General features: G+C 39.5%; 1 protein-coding gene across 4 annotated transcripts in view; it reads right to left on the reverse strand.

Annotated features, from left to right (window-relative positions):
• The window catches only part of dhx36 (DEAH (Asp-Glu-Ala-His) box polypeptide 36), a 37026-nt gene that overhangs the window by 8288 nt on the left and 5523 nt on the right, over positions 1-23215 (reverse strand). For all 4 annotated transcript variants that reach the window (XM_008425856.2, XM_008425855.2, XM_008425854.2 and 1 more), the window contains 16 exons: positions 21067-21141; positions 19695-19861; positions 19521-19602; positions 18754-18894; positions 16259-16364; positions 11620-11707; positions 11100-11155; positions 10954-11018; positions 10401-10544; positions 9376-9493; positions 6986-7084; positions 5092-5265; positions 4836-4922; positions 4654-4737; positions 3358-3457; positions 3009-3099 (listed from right to left, as the gene is read on the reverse strand). In XM_008425856.2, the coding sequence (XP_008424078.1) occupies positions 3009-3099; positions 3358-3457; positions 4654-4737; positions 4836-4922; positions 5092-5265; positions 6986-7084; positions 9376-9493; positions 10401-10544; positions 10954-11018; positions 11100-11155; positions 11620-11707; positions 16259-16364; positions 18754-18894; positions 19521-19602; positions 19695-19861; positions 21067-21141 (1677 nt within the window). The remainder of the gene's footprint in view (positions 1-3008; positions 3100-3357; positions 3458-4653; positions 4738-4835; positions 4923-5091; positions 5266-6985; positions 7085-9375; positions 9494-10400; positions 10545-10953; positions 11019-11099; positions 11156-11619; positions 11708-16258; positions 16365-18753; positions 18895-19520; positions 19603-19694; positions 19862-21066; positions 21142-23215) is intronic.

A 23215-nucleotide genomic window follows, 5' to 3' on the forward strand; every position in this document is an offset into this window, starting at 1 on the left:
GTGTGAATGTCACTTTGTGTGAAATTTCTAAACCTAATAATATTACAACCTGAGGATTTTGTTACTTAAAATGATTTATTTGTATAGTTTTCTTCTTGGGCATTATGTTCCTTCCTCAAATGCCATGAGATTTGAAGTTTTCCACCACACATTGCATTTCTCATCCACACCAAAAGGCCAAACGCTTCATTTCAGGATGACTTCCAAAAATAATTATTTGCCAATACATCTAATAAACCGCATTTTCTGTGTCAATGCGAACAGGGTTGAATACAAATGCAACCCAAATGTAACAAAGTGAAGGCAATGCGAAGGCTTATACAAAACAGCGTTCACATGACGCTGTGTGAAACTGTTCAGATCAACTTTGCTTCGACGCAGCGGGAATGTGCCGAGTTCGCCGTGGCGTCGTCTTTAACTCGCATTGTGTCGTCAAAACATCCGTTTTCATCCAAAGTGATGGATAAATCAACTGCAGGACAGCTCATAATATCTCAAAGAATACAAAGTATTCTTTGACCTTTGACCGCAGCTTTACGGCAGAAAGGTGTTTGTAATGGGTTACGTAACGACACGTGCATTTTGACCACTTCTATTCACTGGATCTTATGTCTAACAGGAAAACCCTGCCATGGTAAAGTGGTAAAATCACACTTCAACACACCATTCTCAGAATTCAAATGCAAGGTTAAAGCTGCTCTGACTTTCATATAAAGTCTATCGCTCAGAAACGCTTTTCCTTTCGAAAAGTAGGAAATATTACGTCTTACGCCTCACATTCAAGGCCAAGCGTCTGTCTGCACATATTTTGCTCTCAGTGGTACGAAAACCAACAAGATCAAATTTGTTGAAAGAAAAAGAAATTATTCACTGGATCCAATCGAATGCATTTAGCTTGTTATTCTCAGAATGATTCCTTTCATGTCTGCTAGGGAACAGAAGAACAAAAGAAAGCAGAAAGTCTGATAATCATGTCCAAGTTTAAAGTGACATCCTGTTCCAAATGTGTGTGTGTCTGTGTGTGTGTGTGTGTGTGCCAACAAAACAAAACCGACTGCTGCACAGCAGAGAACTAACTGCAGATTGATTTGGTAACAAAGGAAAGAGACCCTACACAAGCAATTAAATTGTTTTATCTTACGACCGGCTAGCTTCACATGCAAACGAAAAGGACTCGGTGAAAATTCATGGCATTCATAAAAGTGTTGCTAAGCGCTAAAACAGAAGCGTGATCCCTTGATTACGACAGATATCGTTTAAATAAACTGTGCTGTGAAAAACTATCACCCCCTTACAGATTTCTTTAGCTTTTGTTTTGCTGGCGTACGTACATGTTTTAGCTCAAACTCAATCAGCGTAAATACAAAACGGTGTCCTCAAATGAGGACTTAATGTAAAAATAATAAGAAAAAAAAAACGAACTATGCGAAGTTGGCCCTATGTGAAAAGGTCATTAATAAATGCTAATTAGCCAAACCTGGATTTTAACAGACACACTTAAGGGCCTGTTTACTGCTAGCCCTCACTTTGTTAGTACCTGTCCAACAACACGAAGTAGGCTGAAACAAGGCAAAATGTTGTAAACTTTTTTTGGAAGATATGCGCCAGGATACATCTGGCGTACAACGTCGAACGTCAAATGTGGTGGTGGTAGTTTGATCAACTTGTCTGCTTCAGGATCTGAACGACTTCCGGCAATTGAAGGAAACAAACTCTGATCCTTAGCAGAATAACCCCGAAGGAGAAACGTGCGGCTGTTTGTTGCGATCTTAACATGAAGCAGCAGGTCAAAACTCTTGACGCAAAGCTCAACCAAAGGACTTCTACAAAGACAGAATGAATATTTTTGAGTGGCTTGGTCAAAGTCTGGACTAAAATACAAAAAGATGCGGAGGCATAACCTTCAACACACTGTTCATGCTCAAATCTTATATAAAGAGGTTGGTTTAAGACAGTTGTGCAAAAAGATTGGATTAACATTTCTCTAGAACGATGTAAAGCAGTGGTCCCCAATCCCTGGTCTATGGACCGGTACCGGTCCGTGGACCAATTGGTACCGGGTCGCGCAAGAAATAATTAAATATTTCCATTTTATGTATTATTTGAGTCTGGAGGATCTTTTATTTTGAAAATCCTTTAACCGGATTCTCTCGGTTACTTGCGCGCCAACATTGAGGCCACAAGCAGCAAAATGAGTAAGAAACAGATCAGATGTCTTTGGAAAGTTTCTTTGCGAAGGGGAAAAGGCCCAGAGAAGAGACAGGAGAATGGATTTATCTGACGGTTCACGCCCCTCCCCCTTTCCCCCCCTCCCCGTCCCCCGGGCCGCAGCAAAAATTCCAAGTCTTGACTGGTCCGCGATAATAAAGAGGTTGGGGACCACTGATGTAAAGGACTCGTTGCCAGCTGCTGGAAACTAACAATGACAGCAGTCGTCCCCAAGGGGAAAACAAATCATTTCTTTATTTATTTATTTTTTTTTTTACAGAGAAAAATAAACTATGATTGATTATTTGAAAACTGCATATTGTATTCACTCTTGTCTGACATTCAGCAAGGCAAAAACAGAAGAGATATGTAAGGGGTTAAACTCCTTTTACAGCACTGCATCGTATACTGCTTGTAATCCGAGTTGATATGTAATGAAATGTGATATATAAATAAAACTGCCATTCCCAAAGCCATTTATCTTTGGCACACAGGTCAAAGCTGCCACATATGACAGCTGCCTCAGGGCTCCTCCGTGATGAGTGCATTGATCTTGAGCTGCAAAAGTGCCTTTGCTTCGTTCTTTTTTTTTTTTTTTGACAATTTTTGAAACACGGTTGCCGCACAGCTGCGACTGTCACAGTACCCATCCAAAACTCCTTCTAAGAAGTCTGATGAGTGACTGTAGCGCTGGCACCATTTGTCTTTCAGGGAGAGGAAAAAAAAAAACAAAAAAAAACAAAGGACACAATGGATAATTTACTTCTCAACTGTGAGCTTTCTCGGACTGACAGACTCACCCAGGTCTCTTTTTGCTGTAAGAGGGTCGGATCATGGCCACCTTAGGGTACAGCCCAGCAACAATCACTGCCTTGATCAACTTCTCATTGTCTGAGAAAATATAAGACCATCATATTTAATTACACACGGCTCCATTGAAGGGTTCTCTGGTTGAAAACATACAATGCTCATTAACAGTTGGGGATATTTGGCTTTCAGGTGAAATCCACGGAGAACTATGGCATTTAGGTGGAAGAATTCAATGGTGATTGCTTCATCTCAGATAATGTGTTGACACAAAAGCCGAATAATCCCCAACGTTTTGAGAGTAAAATAGTCTGAACGATAAAAGAAAACTCCTGTAGTTACCCGAGTTGATATTGGATTTAGCGTCTTTGGGATCCCTGCTGCTGACAAAGCCAGCACTCATGAGATGCTCGGCAAACTGACCTTTCATGTTGTGCAGCATCTAAATAATGAAAAGGACACATTACCGGGGTGCAAGTTTGTAGTTTACATGCTTCGTGTGCAGAGTGTTAAACGTCTTTTTGTTTTTTGAAGTTTACAGAGTAGCAACATGATTTTATCCAGAGTATCTGCTTTGACAGCCAACCTGCAGCCGGCTGATTGTCAGTCACGCCAAATGGAGCCTGGATACTGTCATTTTTAAACAAGGTTGCCTTTATAAGTGTGGTGAGTGGCAGTCATTTAGTTCCCACGCCATCTAGAATGTTTTGAATCTTTTGCAAGTGAGAAAAAGAAATATGCGAGTCATGGAGCCGGAATCAGTTTTGTAGGCCAAGACAGCAAGGAAACCTTTGGCTTCATGTGGTCACAGAATTATATGTAAACTTAAAGATAAAACGAACAATATGTGTATGTGCATATGTCATCCAATATTTTATTTTTTTATACAACCAGGTCAGAATATTGGAAAGAAACATGTGGGAGCCAGAGAAAACTCATTGAAAATATATTAAACTGCATGATTAATAAAAAGTAAAAACTTCACTGGTTTCAAAACATAACTTTTTTTTTCCATTTCCTTATACCAGCATCTTGCTCTTGCCGAGGGCACATCAGAAAAACTAATTACGATATACAAGATGTAAACCTTTTCCTAAGCTCTGTAACTGGCTAACACTTAGCTGCTAATCATGAACAAGTTTGATTCTCCTTCGGCGCTTCCCATCAGTGCTAAACTAAACGGTTAATTACTTATTGAATTAATTTGTTGTTGTTTTTTAATAAGTCTGGACATTTTGATCCCCTCAAAGTTCAAACTTTACACATGAATTGATAAATGCTGCACGCAACAGATTACTTGATGAGGTTGAGATTTATTTCACATCCACAACATACAGAATAGTCAATCCTGAATTTAACATTTTTACACTTATTAGCGTTACTATAAAACACATTCTGTGCTTTGTGAAACATTTTTTTATTTGTGAAAAACAAAAAAACAGAAATTCTTAATTTTGTCCTGAAAATGTTGCTAATAATCTCATCTTTTTAGCCTAATACCATTTAATGTTTGTCTGTGAGTTAAATGTGTTGCTACTCTTCTGCAAATGACTTTAAACTGAATTAATTTTCCCGCCACCCATCTGTCAGATGCAAAAAAATGAAAAAATAAACACTTTGCAATCAGCCCAGCCTCACCTGGAGTGTGTTGGCAGACAGGAAGTTGTCCCAGCAGTACTCCCTCTCATACCTGGAGCCCCGCTGCTTGGCTTCCTGCCATCCCTGGCAGCCGGCGCATGAGAAATTAAGACGTAATTAAGTCATCCAACAGTCGCAGCTTAAGAGGCGAAGTCAGGCTCACGGCTGTGAGATTCGTTTACCTTGAAGGCGTAAACAATAGTGAGGTGGTCACTCTTTGAGTTTCTGGACAGAGTTCTTCTCCTCATGTCTGCCATCTTCTCTTTACCCTAAAAGAGATGGGCAGTAAAAAAAAAAAAGCTTAAATATTCACGATAGATTAAAAAAAGAAAGAAAAAAAAACAGCCAGAAGGCAGATTGCAGCAATGCGCTGAAGTCTGCGTGCTTGCATCTGCCGCCGACGTCGGCTTTCATGTCTGTGGACGCGGCGCAACCTACCAGGGGTATGAAGAAAGGGTCTTTGAAGCTGAGCGAAGCGGCGATGGTGAGCACGGGGTCGAGGCATCCCAGCAGAGCGCCGAACAGGATCAGCTTGCCGATGTGCGGCTCCACGGGGAGCCGCGCCAGGTGGAAACCCAGCGCCGTCAGGTTCTCTGCGTGGTCCAGAGCGTTCTGCCGCACCGCGTCACAAAGACCAGAGGGAAATGTTTCATGTCACCTTGAGCTCAGGACGATGCGTTTCTAATGACACCCGTCAAAATCAAGTGGCAGAGGCTTGACTTACAGTCAGTGCATAACATGTTTTAGGACAGAGGTCACCAACTCCAGTGCTCAAGGGCTACCATCCTGCAACTTTTAGATTCACCTCTGCTCCAAAATGTTTGAATTTCCTCACCAGCATTCATTCCTCTCTTCAATTGGCTGGAAATGAGCAGTTTATTTGATCCAGGTGTGTTTGAGCAGAGACACATCTAAAAGTTGCAGGACGGTAGCCCTCGAGGACTGGAGTTGGTGACCCCTGTTTTAGGAGAAGTACGTTCAAAGTACTTCTGAGTTTAATAACAGGAGCTTTGTAATAAGGTCAGCAGCATTGCATCATCAAACATGAAACTTAACTGGGTGATTTTAATAGAAAATGGGGAATATTTTTCGTGTCTCTGTATTTAATTTCAGATTTTTTTCAATCTGTGTTACATTCAAGGTAACCAGTTGGTAATAGAAGGTGACTGTGCCAGTTTGCTGCTTAAGTATTAGACAGAAATTTGCAGTACATCAACAAACCTCAATTTTCCCCTCAGGCAAGGTCTCCAAACATTTTTTTTTATATGTACATAAACATTTCTACATCTCAGAATCGATTCTAGGGCATGCAAGCACACATGGTAACTGTGGGGTTTTTTCTCTTTTTTGCTTCTCTCATGATGAAGGTTAGGAATCTGTACACTTCAAACACCATGAATAATCCAAAACTAGACACAAACATGCCTCATCGTGTGAGGACTGGTTGCTCTGGATCCCCATAATGCTGCATGGCGTTTTAGAGTTTTGAAATGTTTTTATTTTTCTTCAATTATTTCATATTTTATCATTTTGCCAAATCAAAAATGTTGCATGTCATTGGGACTTTATAAGACCCATACAAAGTTTGATAAAACAGTGAAGTTCGAAGAAAAGTAATGCATGGTTTAAATAATAGTTATGGTCCACAGCCTGTGGCTCCACTGTGGCTCTGAATAACTTTAAAAATGATAAAGAACCAACTGATGTTTTCAAACAATCACTGGTCAGGATTTTTAATAAGATTTTCATTCAATATTCCTGTGAGGAGTCGTCTGTCAAATGAACTTGGGTGACAAATATTTGACTAAAATAACATTAACAGCTATTAATTTTTTTTTTTTTTTATTACGAGGAGTTATGGAAATAAGGACGCACCAACAAAAATCCTAAAAGAAATTCATGAAATTGGGAGGATTACTTCTCCAATTAACTTACATACAGACTGATTTATTAAAAACGAGAAGAAATGTAACAAATTATGTCATAGTAAAGCAGTAGTAAAGATGAGTTAATTTCTCTTTTCTCTCCTGCCCTTCCTGTACTATTGATATGATTTGAACTGCTGTTACAAGGATTGTTAGTATCTATACATCAATTATATTTGTATATAATCCTACCAAGGCAAAATTTAAAACGACATAAGGCTAACTAACTTTTTTTTTCAATGAATTTAAAACATTTTAAGGCTTTATGTTAGACATGGGGATTTAAGACGTCTTAAAGATGTGCAGACAGCCTGACTGAGATGAAGTTAAAGAACTATTTGATCCCCGTCAACCCCCCCCCCCCCCCCCCTTGAAACAAACTATATGTAATCTTTACAGTTTCCTACCAGGTCTGTGAGGCTCTTAATGGCGAGGTTAACCGCCTTCTCGCTCGGCGGGTCCAAGGCCTTCTCCAGAAATCGACTAATGGAGCCGAGCTTCAGAATCTAAAGGGCGTACATCAATTTTCATCCAGTCAGCCGAAGCATTTCATCGCACACCAGATTACAAACCAAACTGTTGGGTACTGCATGAAATTAGGGCTCGTGTGCGTCTCTCTCTGTCCGACAAGCGCTCTCGAAAGGCGGTTTGGACGGGCGCCACTCGACACGCATTTGCATGGAGCCGCTTTAATGTGATTCCTTTAGTGCCAGAAAGAGAGAATTTGTGATAAGAGGTGATTCTATGAATGTCCACATTCACTTAAAGTGCATTCATTTCCACATCAAAAAAAAAAAGGCAGACTTTTAAATTCACCAAAGAGTAAAGTAGCAACCACACATCCACTCTGCAATTGACAAAAAGGTGGGGTGTGGGAGAGACATTGGAGTGTCTGTGCATTAGAGATTCAGCCTGGGGTCTGCATGTTGTCAGAGTGTCTCTCACTCTGAGGTTAGTCTGACGCATTAGTCAGCCTCTCACCCACCAGCTTTGGAAAAAAAACAAAAAACAAATCATATACACACGCACACACACACACTCGAATTTATTGAACTGAGGCTGCAGGAAGATGCACGCTTGAAATCCCATACAATAAAAGCTGCTGGTGAGAACAATCTCTGCAAACACCAGAACTGAATGAACTTTGGCTTTATGTTCCATTAGCGATGCTTTAAACACTTTTGAGTGCGCGACGAGGATTCAAAGAGACAAACAGCAGCAAGCAGCCAACAGAGGAAAAAAAAAAAAAAAAGAGAGAGATGTGGACATCTCTCCACATCTCTCAAAGTGAGAGATGTGGAGAGATGAGGCAATAAACAGATGTGATAACACTGTATGTAAAAATAACAAACAGCTGGAAAGGGGGCGTGAGTCAGTCTGGGATGTCCTTCCTCAATCCTCATTAACAAAAGAGAACCAAACCCCACCAGCACTGACTAATCCTTCACACTTGGTTGGAATACTGATACAACACAAAGTAGGATAAATGTCTCTTAGAAAACTGAAAATCAGGAGATTTCTGTAGACATTAATACTTTTTTTTTTTTTTTTTGGCATAATTCTCGTTGCAAATCTGATTGCTGTAATTTTGCAGAAGTGGCAGCGGAAAAACTGGCATAGATGTAGCCTTTAAACACGGTCCATGCATTTCGCACGATGTCGCAGCATTTCTGGCAGCTTGATGCTTTATGCACGTAAAAACTGGCTGTGGTGTGTGTTGGGGATCAGCTAAGGCGTATTTATCCGACCCAAAACGTAACCTCTCATAAATAGAAGCAATTAAGATTGGGTCGGAAAAAAAAATAAATAAATCCATGATCCATCAAGGCTGAAGCTTATCATGACTGGAAGATGAGTTTTACATTTCCATGACAGAGGATGCAAGCTATGAAAGAAACATTGTAAAGATGCAAACAGTAAGTCAAATTTAAGGCTTTTTAAGACCTTTTTAATGCCACCTTGAATGAAATTTAGGCCAGAAAAAACTATAAATTAGTGGATGACTGGGGGAATCCTGCTGACTTGTATGGGCTGGAAACAGAAGTAAAAACAAACCCTGTCCAGCCAACTGGCCACACATTTGCAATTACCCATGTTAGAAAATAGCTAGCTAGCAAGGTTGTATTAGCAACTAGCTAGCGACGCCTAGAGTATCCTGCAAGAATTAAACAACTACAAATAAGATTAAATAGCCATGCCATGGCAAAATTTACAATCTATGATTAGTGTACTTAAGGCCAACTTGCTTTTTTAAAATTAATTTAAGACATTTTATGGCCTCAATTTTAAATGCATGAATTCTAAGACTTTTTAAGGATGTGCAGACACTGTGTGCATTTCAAAAGTGAAAATTGGACAGAACTGGACAGTGATTCTGTAAATGACCCAACGCTGTGTGGACTGTGTCTAAAATCAAAGCATATGGCAGAAAAGCCCTTTTGATTTGTTTAACTAAGGTCCACAGTTTTAGATAAAAGGGTGGTCAAATATCCAGCTAGAATTATGCTAAAAGATTAAACAAAAGCCATTAATGAGGTTGCATGTTTATATTTGAGCATGAATGCAGAATTTTAACCCTGTGTGGATAAGAGAAAATCTACATTAAATTCAAACTTCTACATTCACGGGAATAGTTGTAAAATTCTAAAAATGAAATATCCTCATGCTTGGAAAAGAAGCACAAATGAAGCATATTGATTCTTATGCTGCTTGTACATTTCTGACTGGTACTGAAGCAAACCTCCCCTCAGTTCGTTTCCTCAGCCAAAGCCAATCTCTTTCTGCCCACATGCATCACCTTTATCTGCAAGCAGAGCTCCTCCAGCGGTGTCCTCATAATTTCAGGTAATTGATAGGCTTCCAGCAGGCTGGCCCTAAGCCCATTGTACAGATGATAGCACTTTCCTGGTTGCACCCTGGATATATGTAAAAAAAAAAAAAAAAACCAGACAGAGAGAAAAGGAAAAAAAAAAGATTACATGTTATATCAGACCTGTGACAAGGGCTTAATTTGAGAAATCAGTGGGATGAAACTGCACACAGTAAGCGGCTCCTACTAATTGGGCCTTGCTGCACTTTGATGTCAGAGCAACCGAACAGAACCGACATCTCAAGTCGCAGAGAGACGAAACAACCTGGGCGTGTCTGAACTTTGTCTCTCTGTGTTTGCAGATGGGGAAGCAGTAAGATGTGAGCTGGTGGAAGAGATCTACGGTAAAGCTCCTGTTCTAGTGCGTGATACGTAGAAGGGTTAATGGGAAAAGTGTCTTCATTCTAAATGTTTTTAAAAATATATCTAAATGTAAAGGTCAGGGGCATGCACAGATAGACACCAGGCGGTGATAGAGCACCTGCCCTATTTCTTCCAGACAAAAAAAGTACCCTTCTGAATTTCTTTTTGTTGATTTTTTTTTAAAATAAAGTAGATCATACGTGGCCCAAAGGTAGCCTTTGTAATTTTGCCCTACAAAAACTCCCCCAACCCCAGACTCAAACCTGCCTCTCTCCACGTAATGTGTTGTGCCAACACTGGGCTCCTTCTTCTTGTTTTCAAATGTGTGGATTTCAAATGGTTATTTAAAACAAAATAAATAAATGGATATTTTATGCACACTTTTGTGGCACTGCTATACTTTGTTCATGTTACCAATTTGAGAAACAAACCAGAAGCCTGTTGAACATTATTAAACATCTAAATCAGGCATAATATGGCTACTGACTTGAAACGGATACGATGTTGATGATGCGCCTGTAATAAATCTCACACCGCTAAGGCGGCCAGCAGTTCCATGCGCCGCACAAAGTGTCCACTTCTGCCAGTACCTGCCAGCACGTCCTTTTCTCTGTTTGGCGTTAGCCAGGCTAACCCACTCGGCCGTCATGGTGCTGATGTTGTTGTCGGTGTCGAAGTTAGTCTCCTTAATCTTTCCTCCATCTATCACATAAACGACATCATCTATGGTGATGCTGAGAGGACGGGTGGGGGGGATAAGTCAGGAAAGAAAAGAGAAAAACTGATGAAATCATTAAAAAAAAAAAAAAAGGTTTATGGAAATCTTTTTAGCACATTTAACAAGAAGAGTCTATATTAAGTGAGGTGATGTTAGAGCAGCTTCCCAAACTGTTCAGTTGATGTGAATGTGGCGCCGTGTGAACACTAAATTAAACTTTCTCATCCATGTTGTGGAGACAGGATTTGTGATCAATCCAAGAAAAATATGCTAATTAGCATCCAATTAGCTTTTATTCCAGTAATGACTGGCACTCAGCGCATTATTACTGGCACAAAGGARAAAAAAAAAAAAAAAAAAAAAAAAAGGGCCACACTTAGAGAAGTAATGGACTTGAGACTAATCATGGAAACAAACATACACACCTGGTCTCCGCGATATTGGTTGCAATCACAATCTTTCTAACTCCTGGCGGGGGTCTTTTGAAAACCTGGAGGAGGTTGGAGAAGAAAGATGAAACGGGGTGTTTTGGTCGACTGGCGGATGATCAAAGAACAAAGAGAAAGTTTACCTGCGTCTGATTAACAGTGGGCATGAGGGAGTGCAGAGGGATGATGACGAACCTTTCTGAAACATCGCATATAAAAGCAAAGCTGAGATGAAGCAGAATAATAGAACAGGTGGATAAGTTAAATGTAAATGCATGACATGTGCTGTATTTATTACATCCAAGTATAATAATTGGTTGTGTGTTTTGCAAACAGTGACATTTAAAAACACGCTGCCCATGAGCTGGAAATTCAAATGGAAAAACAAATAGTTTAATTAATAAACTTGACAAATTTAAAAAATTGAGTTACTCGAATTGTTTCATGAATCATTATAGCCCTAATCTAACAAATTAACCAAAGTCAGAAGCTTATAAAGCCATGACATTTTTCAAATTGTTTAAAGGATGTCATCTGTAAATCTCATTCATTCTAAAGCTTACCAAAAAGAAATAATGTTGGTGTATCAGAAAAAAAAATTGTCTATTCTCTTGTGTTAAATGAAGTCGAAACCAATAACCGTTCCATAAAAGATGAGCGCACCTGATCGGAACATCTGCTGCGCCATGAGGAGGTCATTCAGACTGCTAATGTTGTCCCAGCCGGGCAGGAAAACCAAGATTGCTCCCTCCTGCCAGAAACGATTACAGAGCCGTCTTTAAACAAAGGTTATGGTAAAAGCAAACCTGCCAAGCATCCGTTAAATAGTCATTACAACAATGAACGAGCACGATGCCCAGCAACGATGAGCCGTGGTGAGCCAACGAGGCCGACTTCCCTTCGGCATCTTGATGAGAGACGGAACGCCTTGCCAACATCATTATGACATCCAACTGTAACGAGTCTGTCTTTGCTGCACAGCAGCTCACGTCTCTCCGACACCGCGAAAGAAAAGCAGACCACCAAATAAAGACAGCAAAAAAAGAAATGCAGACAAATGACAGCTGAGAGATGTTTCAATGTAAGGAAACCATGGACAGAGTCTGCAAGTGACGATGTCGGCCAAGATGGCGAGAAACCAAACTAATACAATAACGTTGCAATATCTGGAAAAATTAAATGATCAAAGGACAAATCAATAATTCCTACATCAGATTTGTACTTTTTTTTATGTATGTTTGGGAAACATACTGAAATAAATAAATACAGGCAATAACATAAGCATTGAACACATAAATTAAGATACATTTAATGAAGTGGAATGGAACAGGGAATAAGTATCAAACACATGATGGAAAAGGCCTCATCTGCCTTTTTATAAGCAAAAAATCCATAAAAACCTTAGAAACTCGCTGAGCCACTGAACAGCTGCAATAACAGACACCTGCAAGTAATCAAAACCTCCACAGTGTTTCCATTTGTAACTAAAACGCTTAAGATTGTTGCTTCACACTTAAAATTTATTGCATAAAAAAATAAATAAATAAATACTGGATTGAACCAGAAGCATCTACCGCAGAATAATGCAGTCAAATAAAATACGGCAGGTTGGCTTTTAGACATAAATATGACTTGTGTCTGTGTTTTTAATAAAGTCTTACGCCACACTTCATACAGCTTTCAAAACACCACCATCGCTGGCAGACGACAATCCATCTAGTTCTGCTACATTGGGATGTAAACACTCCTCTTTGTACATTTCAGCAAGCAGACACTCTCATGTGAGGTGAATACTTTGTTGGTCGAACAGGAGAGGAAATCCAACACCAACGAATAAAAACATACGGTCTGTTAGTGAAGAGATCCGCTGCCGGAGTCAGAGTAATTTGATTACCTTCAGTTTATGCTCTACCTGCTGACTCGCTCTTACTGAAGCTCTCAGTATCCTCGTTTCACTTCCTCAGCACGCTCTAATGTAAGTAAAATTAAAAAGTCCCTTGAAAGCAGCTGTAAAACACGAGGCGTTTAAATGCCTACGCTGAGAAGTTTTTGCACATTCTGTAAGGAATTGTAGAAACATGAACCGTACTAAGGATGAAGAGCCAGACAGTTCACACGATCTCTATTTGTTTGATCACAATCACCCGGATCCGCGATGAAACATGCTGGAAATGGTAATCATCAACAAGTCACATCCAAACAAAGAGGAAACATGCTAATGTTAGCCTAGCATGTCAACAAGCAGCTTTATATTCAGTCAGATACATCTTAAAGAGGAAGGTATTCCTCTTTTTCCTTCTCCTGCTATCAGAACATTATAGCAGCTTTATTATCAGACTTAACTGATGTTGGGTTTGCTTATTAGGGATGAACAGATTTGAACATTTTGTTCAATGCATACTAGCACCGTCTTGACCACAATGCTAAAATCCGTCTCTTCTTCAATTAAACGCACAGCCAAACATGACCGCCATCTCCCCTACGCCTGCTCCAACACGTAAACAAACGGTAATAACATGAAATTAACAGTTTTATATACAGGACAGATGGTAATATGCTGAAAAAATATATACAATACCATTAAAAAGTGTTGACCGCCTTGGATGTTATATCCATTTTATTGCTATTACGAATAAATCATATTTAGCAAAAAAAAATAAAAAAATGCTTGAAGAAAATTTCACAAAACAACCAAAAATAGTCTAACTTCTAAAAATCTGTGCAAAGATTTGCTGCACAAGGAACCTGAAATTAGGCAAAAATGGATCTCAGTGTGAAATCAAGTAGTCAGAAAAACGCCCAATCTTCAAAAAGAGCAGTTATTCATCAGGTGAAAGGAATAAAAAGAAAATATTCAGACAAAGAAGTTATTTCATAGCATTAACTACCTCTGCCTTTTAATTGCACATAATTATTATCCCCAAAGGCTTGCGCTCACATGAGAGCGAGTGTGTGATGTAGAAATTGCGTATATACAGTAGCTACAGTCTGAGGCACACAAAGAAGTGGATTAGTTCAAAGGAAAACAAAAAAAAGAAAAGAAAAAGAAACAGTTCAGTGGTGTTAGCCGACTATTTGGCAACACGCACACCGATCCTCCCACATACAGAGCTTCACCTAGCAGGCAGTCATTATTGCTCGCATGTCAACCCCCTTAACGTCTAATCATAGACCCCTTCAATATAATTAACCAATCATCACAGGCGAAACCCAACAGACGGGCCATATCCTTGGTGCGGAGCGGCTTCATGGCGAATCAGAGCCTTTCCCTCTCAGCCGTTTGACAATGCCACGGCAAATCAACTGGTCGAGTGGCTGAGTGGCGCCGTGACTGATGGAGATATGGCTACATATAGGAGAGGGTAATTACTCTGTCTGTCCGAGTTAGTCACTCCTCGTTCCAAGGCGCTCTTTTTTTCTTCTCGACTCTTTCGCACCTTTCGGGCAAGGCCGCCGGCCGCAAGCAAACATAAACAATACGACTAGTTCCCACGTTGCTTGGAGAGAAATACGATGGAAAATTGAGTTGCTCTCGTTTCATTTCCTGAATTGCTGTGAAATGTTATGCTCAACATTATTGTTTGGATTCTGGCAATATAACTTAAAGAAGTTCATCTATTTCAAAATGTACATACACTGGGGTTCTGTCTTAAGACTTTTTTTAATGCCACCGTCCAAGATAGAAAAAAACAATAAATTTCAATAAATTTAGGGAATGGTTGGAGGGTGATGATGCAGTCAATCATAGCATAAACTGTGAAATTTCTGGGGTCTGTTGAGGCTTTGCATTTCTCTCACAGCATATGGTTCTCTATAGCCCGGACCCCGTTGGTGCCAAGTTTTTTTTTTTTGCATGTATCAACATTTAGGTTAGGAACAGATGAGAGCCAATGGCGAAAAACTCTTAAGCATGATAGACACAAAAAGCTAGCTAGCTAGCCTCAACCGCTTCAAGTTGCAATTAAGACTCAGACCTGACAGAAAACTACATACACATGAACATAGAAGAATAGACAATACAGTTACGTAAAAAAAAAAACTTAAGACCTATAATTAACGTATTTAAGGCCAATTTATAATTTTTTTTTTAAAGAATTTAAGATTTTCAAAGGCCTTAATTTTAGATATATGAAGGACTTTTTAAAGATGTACAAACACCCTGATACAAAAAGCGAAAGCTATATAAACACTTTATCCACATAAAGATATAGTTTTATGCATTTATTTCTGTTAACTTTGATATTAACAGGGGACACAGTTTTAACATTGTTTCTGGTTAAGAACCAGTTTTACATGAGTAATGAGATATTTGTAGTTTATGTCTTTGTGAGGCAGCTCTTGAATCACTGACCTCGGTTTCAGTCCACAACTTCCTTCATGTCCCCCAAACTCTTAAATAAGAGTTTGGGGGACTCTTATTTAAGTCCCCCAAACTCTCCCCCCCTTAAGTCCCCCCCTCTTGGAAGAGGTTTTAGTTTAAAAACCTAATGACAAATATCAAGGCAGCTCTCTTCCATGATAACGCATATATTCATATTTCTGAATCAAAAATCCTTTGATGTTGTTCTTATATAAAATGTAAATAATTTCTGATTAGATGCGAGCGACAATTTTCAAAATTAGCAGAGACAGGCGCTGGTTGAAAAACAACACTGCGTGTAATGAATCTAAAAGCAGCTTCACTTCTAGAATCACACAAATAATCATATATCCAATGATAATCTAATTGATTAGGCCCTATAAGCTGAACTGATTGCCGCTGTTAGTAATCTGCAAAAGTAGCAGTGAAAAGATGCTGACATGAAAGGATGAAACCTGATGAGAACTGGAAGAAGGAAGGGAAAAAAAGGGGGATGGAGGGAGGGAGAAGTGGACGTGTAGAGGGAGAGCATCTGCTCCATCACTCATTAGCACAGATCTGCTGCCAGGATTGGTGTCATTTTCTCTGATCTAAAGTCACTCTGTGTTTGGAAGCTCGCCCCGTTCCCTCCATCTGCTCTCCTCTGCCTCTCTCCTTTTCCAGCTCAAGCAGCCGTGTCACCTCTTAAGTTTTTTTTTTTTTTTTCTTAACGTGGATCCGTTTTCCACGTGTGCCACTGCCGGTGTTGAACGTGTCAGGGGAACGGCGCAAACCTAAAAAAATAAAATAAAAATCCTCCGGGCGTGTTCCGGTGGCAGACTCCTGTTCTGCTCTGATATCAGAGACAGCCTGCAAAAAGTAATCTTCCTCGGCGCAGATTTACTGGAGAAAAGGAAATCCTATTCCTGACTGCGCTGAAACCGGAGACGCGATTACGCTCACCCCCTCGTTGAGCACAATGTGCCGGATCAGCGCCAGGATCAGCTCCAGATCAATCTTCTCATCGGTGTCTAACATCTCCACCGCCTCGATCGTGCTGTCAGAGTATCTGGAAAACATTGACAAACATTGAACGCGTCGCCACCTCTCATCTGTCAGGATGAAAACAAAGCCCTTCTGTTGTTCTCCAACTAGTCGCATCGAGGCCAGAAGGGTTTCGTTTATCCCCCCTCACCCCCCATTTACTGGCGTTTCTTATTCTTTTGTTTTCCGACGGATTTAAATTACAGATTTCCACCAGAAACAACCTGTAGAGCATCATTCTTTTTTTTCTCTTCTCAGTCTGAAGGGCAAAACACAACGAAGAAATATATACTAACCAGCCCTGTTGACAGTGAATCGCGTTCACTGTTAGTTCATATTTTTAACGTGTGATGTCAATAATTTTACTTCTGAATATGTTTAGTGCTTGTTCTTACCACGGGCGATACACAAATCTCCCTGCAGCGCTCAGACGAGCCAATCCCGCCCAGCTCTGAGTGCTTTGAAATTGAATTTCAGGCCAGCAATTCAGATCATGCTCTGACCATACAGGATTAATATCTTGAGACTTCTGGGCAGCAGTGGAGCAAGCCAAGCTGCACGAGGAGAGGAATTGTGATTTTTACATCTAAAAACAGCAGCTGTAGCATTCAGGGTTTGTACATTTTTGTAAGATTCAAGCACCGACCGTGCGTTTTTTAAGGTGAGTTTTCGCGCTTTTCCAGCGCCACACTTTGGAGATAACGACTATACAGATTAACTACAAATAGACAGTTTTAATTGTGCATCACTGTTACTAATAACATCTTGTGATGGGATTCTACATTCTACAGCAGGAACGAGGGAAACCAGAAATATACTTTTTGTTGTATATTTCACCCAATTAACATGAGAGCAAAACACTAATTGAAAAAAATCTTCCAATTTCATTAACATTGTTTAACTTACAAACTATAAGCCAACCTTTATCTCAATTACACATATCAATAGTCATTGAGCCAATATTAATATATATTGATCATATTGAAACCATCCAAACAAATCGTGTTAAGGTAAGAAACTTCCTGCTCAGATTAAATGATTGAACACAATATACAGAGAAAGCTACAAAAAAAAATACTGTAAGTTTTCTGGCATTTAGCAAATAGAAATAATTTCAATAATTCTAACTAACCTAAAACAAGAAAGGTTTAGTCTGATTTCACTTCAGACTGTGTGAAAAAAAATGTGTCTTTTTATTTGGGTGCATTAAAATTTAATTAATTATGTTTCTCGAATTGTAGGCTTTTAATCACGCGTTGGATTGCTCTGCATTACAAAGCTGTGCAGTTTGCATATCAAGCACTTTCAAGGAGTTCATACAGAAATCATTGGCTGTCCCAAACTTTGAAGACAGACAATTGAAATTCAAGCATTTTCAAGGATTTCAAACCCCGAGTACAGAGCAAACAAAAACTGAAACAACAACGAAGCAACAGAACTGCTCTTCACAGTCAGATTTCCTGTACGTGTGTAATCTGAAACCATTTTAAACCCCGGTTGTACCGTTGACTCTGAGGGGCTGGTGACCTTTTCTGGCTCTCACCTATAGACCCAGAGGTCACCAGCCTGAACCCTAAACAGGACTCAGCAGGTTAGGAAAACGGACAGATGGACGGTGTGTTGCTGCTCAACACTTCCTGCCAACATTCAGCACAAAGACGAGACGCCTCCTCAGACTTTTAGATGTAATCAGACTGATTTAACCTCATGCTTCTCTTCCAGTTACAACTGAATGTCTTTGTTCACAAAACAAAAAAAAGATACAAAAAATCCTTTAACTTATATCTGAAAAACAAAAATTAAAAATCAACTTCTGCAGAGTAGAGGCTGATCTTACATTTGTCTCTTTAATCCAAACTAAACAAAATCCAGACAGTACAATAAGGGCACAATAGAGCTACTGTGTAGGAAATGAGCTACATCTCCATGTACCAAAGCCTCAGGCAAGACAAGGCTGTTTTTTTTTAAATCAACTTTCAAAGGGCAAAGTGTCGCGCAAGCAATTATGCTGACAGTCTCTTCACTGGAGACCGAGCAATTATAATGAAGGTAAAGAAAAGGTATTGCCCTTCAACTGTCGGGAAACTATTTGTTCATGAACGGCTCCAACACAGCCGCTTTATTATACCCAAAGAAACACACAGCTGAAAACAGAGGTTTACATACACAGAACCAAAAGACTTGTATATATATTTTTTCGCTCACTGTGTGAAGTTAAATCAGAGCAATGCTCTCTTGTTTTAGGTGAGTTAGAATTACCTAAATTATTTCTATTTGCCAAATGCGACAGTAATGAGAGAAAAAGTCTGTCAGAGATAATCATAATTTTATTAATGAAATAAAAGCTGTCAATAGCCATACTGGGTAATGAAGCGGCTACAGTTGAAACGCCTGGTTTCAACAAAATAACTCACCTGCCCTGCAGAGTTCGTGCGTAACATGGCCAGCTCTCCTTATACTCCTCCTCCTTCTCCTCCTTCTCCGATCTGGATTGGTGGCCCTGCCAAAAGCGTCTCTTCCACGCAGGCCGACGGTCCTGATTCTGCGGACGATATCTGGCAGAGAGACAAATCGTCCCGTTAGAGCACACAAAGTGGACGTTTACGACTGGATGCATTTGTATCAATCCGTTTGGGACAGGTGGAACAGAATCGCAAGCTGTGATGCTGAAACGAAACACTGAAGCCCCACGTATGTCTAAGGAAGTGTTTGACTGCCTAGGAAGTCAAAGCTGCTCTGTTGAGCCTGGGCATGCTTTAAAGGGGCGGTAGTATGCATTTTCCAGCCACAGAGCGGCATTTTGTAGCACAAGTTTTGACACTAGGATGAGGTGTTATTTTTCAGCTGTATCAAAATTGGTTTATTTTGCACAACTGCAAAGGAAAACTTTTCTCGCATCACGAATCACACCATTAACAACCAGACATTGCCAGTGGCGCAAATCATGAAGAAGAAGGTGACAGGAAGTAGTTGTAGAATCAAGGTGCGGCATACGTTTTTTTGATGAAATTGTGTGTGTGTTTTTTTCCAACATTAGCAGAATATTGCCACATTTTTTGCACACATTTGTAATGGAAACGCAGCCAGTGACTACAGATTCTTTAAAACACAGATGTGAAAATAAAACATTTTAAAAATATTACCAGAATATTGCAATAATTCAGGTGTTTGGCAATAATACCTGGTCATCTCAATGATGTCTTCCAGTAGGAACTCTTCCACTGGGAAGGCCAACCCAGGGATGTGGATCATTGGACATTTATCTTTAAAATAAAAAAAAATTTAAAAAAGGGAAAAGAGGTGAGGATAATTGTTTCTGTGCAACACAACACTGCGTAGATTAGAGGCGTCATACCAAAATATTTAGAGAACTTTTCTGCGTTGAGGGTGGCACTCATCAGGATGACCTTGAGATCATCTCGGAGGTTGAGCAATTCCTTCACGATGACGAGCAAAACGTCTGACTGAAGGTTTCTCTCGTGGATCTCGTCCAGCACAAGGTGACTGACACTGGATAACAACCTAAGAAAACATGGGAGATTAGATTAGGAGTTTGATTTTTAGGTGGAGGGACGGGCTAATCTGTAAGGATTATCCTCAGCCTTCCGTCAGGGTTTGTACATATTCCCCCACAGGAAAATTCAAACACTTTTCAAGCTTTTTCAAGGTAAGTTTTCAAACTTTTCCAGGACCACACTTTAGAGATTAAAACAATACAAAACAATACAAATTAACTAAAAAGAGACAGTTTCAACTCATTTTTGTGTGATATAATTTATTACTCTTATTCATAACGTCCTGCTATGGTATTTTACATTCTTCAGCAGGGACAAGGTAAACTAAAATATGAGACATTTTTATGTTTCGACGTATTATATATAAGCAGAATTTTATTTAAATTACGCAGATCTCATTGAGACATTAGGAATAATAAATATATTGAAAGAAATTGTGTTAATGTCAATAATTGTCCTGCTCAAATTAAACACTTGAACACACCATGCAAAGAAAGCTACAAAAAAAAGAAATGGCTAAAAAAAAAATGAGATTGTTTTCTGGCAATTAGTAAATAGAAATAATCTTGGTAATTGTATCTGATCTAAAACCAGAAATGTTTGGTCTGATTTAACTTCAGACAGTGAGAAAAAAAAATATATGTTTGTCGTTTTATTGGGCATGTCAAAATATCTGGTCTCAACTGTGAAGAAGCGCAATCAAGCGTTAAATTATTAAAAAACTGTTCAGCTTGAATATCTAGCACTTTCCAAACTTTGAAAACACCTCATTTAAACTCAAGGATTTCAAGCATCTGTACGAACGGGATTTGCTACAGTTCTAAGTTTTTCTTTCTGCATATGCAATCCACAGATTAAGCGAGAGAAATTGTTCATCAAATGTTTTGGTCTCTCAATTAAGGTCTTCAAATTATTCACTAAAGTTGAACATCAAGAAAAAGTTGGCATTTCACTAAGACCCTCTTGTTAATCTAAGCGGCTCAGAATGTAACGAAGAGCAGAGAGGGACGAGTCAACAGAAGATCTCAGTGTGTGTACATGCGTCTTTATTTCCCTGTCAGTATGGAGACTCATGCTAATGACTTTGGCAGATAAAAATTATATATATATATATATATATATATAAAATCAAGACAAAGAAAGGATTTGCGGCAAGCAGGAGCTCGGAGCGGATGGTGACGGTGAGAAACTGAAAGATGGGATCAGACTTACGGATCAGAGCGGAGCCACTGAAGAATAATTCCTGTTGTACAGTACAGTATTGAACCTTGTCTCCGTGGTAACCGGCTGTGAAATGTGAGGAGGAAAAGATGAGACAGAAGAAAGGCTTTACGTTTTCCAGATGACACAAATTAGGGCGAGTGCAGAGAGGAGACAAAACGGATATTTCTCTAATACCACTTCCTCCAGTGAAACGCGAGTCCTGTCGCATAAAGTTGAGTTTGTTGTTCCATGAAATGTCACAGGTTGGGTAACTGCAAACCACAACATGTGGCAAAGGGGTTTTATAGATTTATTTATTCAAAATTGACAGAACAAACATTATACATAATTGTTATAATGCATATAGAGCCACTCGGACCCCGACGCTCCATGTAGGGTTTTGTTTGTCCGCAGTTAAAAAGAGTGAAAAATATAGAGGAATATTTCCTCCAGCACAGCAAACGCAATTTATACAAACTCAGTTGGAGTTTGAAATAAATGTTTGAATGGGGAACTATTTTTATTTCTTTAAATATGTCACTTTCACCTGTGGTTTTGCTTCTTTTTTTTTTTTTTGCTCCATATAATACACTTCCCCCGCCCTATTCTCCCATTGAGACTCTGTTTGGGCGGTCTGCGGCTTCAGCCAGGAAACCGTGATACTTTTCTTTTTAGTCGAATTTTTAAGAGATACAATTTAACATTACTGATTTTCTCCTTTTGTTTATCAGTGTTGAAGAGAAAAAACTGTTTCTCTCTCTCCTGGTGGTAATATTTTTTAACCTTGTTGAGAAAAAAGGAAAAGGTTGAAATAGTTTTAACTAGATTAATAATTTACTTCGTGACATGAGCTCTAAAGGGAACTTGAACTGGGATGAGGAAAGGCAATGCTAATTATTCACACTGGTTTGATTTCATAATTTCACCAGGATGTTTCTCATTGTTTAAAAGTTTATCCTTCAAACGGCACAAGGAGTTCTGATTCATTTTGTCTCTTGAAACAAAACCGCCAACTGCATCTCCTCGGCAGCTGAACTTCACTGACAGCTTCGTTGTATAATTAATTCAAGTGTGACATTTAAAAAGCAACAAAAAAAAAAAGATTTTTGACAATTATCTAGGAAAAAGTAACACTGAAGCAATAACCTTGAGCTCAGGAAAGAATTGCATATTCGCAGGGTCAGAGCAGAACGAAAACAACCGAGGCAGTGAGCCAAAAAGACATGGAAGTTTAAAAAAATAAATTAATTAATTAATTTTAAAAAATATGCACAAACGGGAACAGGGGCATGGCGAGATTTCTCCCCATTCAGACACACGGCAGACTATTTAGCATTTAGAAGGTCCTAATAGGCAGCAGAAACGCTGCAGGGGAAATAAAAGCGGCTGTGCTTCTAACAGCCTCGACACTTAGAGCTCTGCGCGGCGCCACAAATTCATTTCTACAGCACAGCGCTGCCCTGTAACAGGTCTGCTGTGAGGTCGTCTCGTTGTTCACACTGCAAACAATGAGCCGCCTCATCCTCCAAACACAAGTCTACTTTTCCTGGTCGGCAACTCAACCTCAACAGAGACTGAGACAGTCCAGTCGCCTTTTATTTCCGAGTGAGCCAGACCTTGTTTGTGGATGTTAATGTCGCTCCGTGCTACCTCATTAGCTACCCCATTAGTTACATTGTTTGCTCTTTTTCAACGGTATTTAAATGCAACAATATTCCTTTCATAAAACAGAAAGAGAAGTGCCGTCAGCTGTCAATGACAGACCTGTTACTTGTGTATTATTCATGGTATTCTGGTTCGTGCGGCTCCTTTCTAAAATATTTGGGCTTTTTCACATTCTGTCACACTGCACGGACAAAACTTTTTAACAGGTTTGCAATTTTACGACAGGCAAGCACGGTGTGGTGCAAAGCTAATCAGCGAAAAAGGAAAATGACAGTTTTTGAAATTCTCGATGTGCTTCCGCAGGGTTTCTGCAGGTTTTTAGCAAGTCAAAATTAAGACTTTTTAAGACTTCTCCAATGCCACCTTGAATTAAATGTAAGATTTAACACAATAAAATAAATAAAAACTGTAAATATAGGGAATGGCTGGGGGAACATGCTCCGCTGTAATCAAGAAAACGAACATCGTCCAGCCAAACGGAGACAAACTTGCA

This window comes from Poecilia reticulata, linkage group LG13, assembly GCF_000633615.1.
Source record: "Poecilia reticulata strain Guanapo linkage group LG13, Guppy_female_1.0+MT, whole genome shotgun sequence".
Taxonomy (NCBI): Eukaryota; Metazoa; Chordata; class Actinopteri; order Cyprinodontiformes; family Poeciliidae; genus Poecilia; species Poecilia reticulata.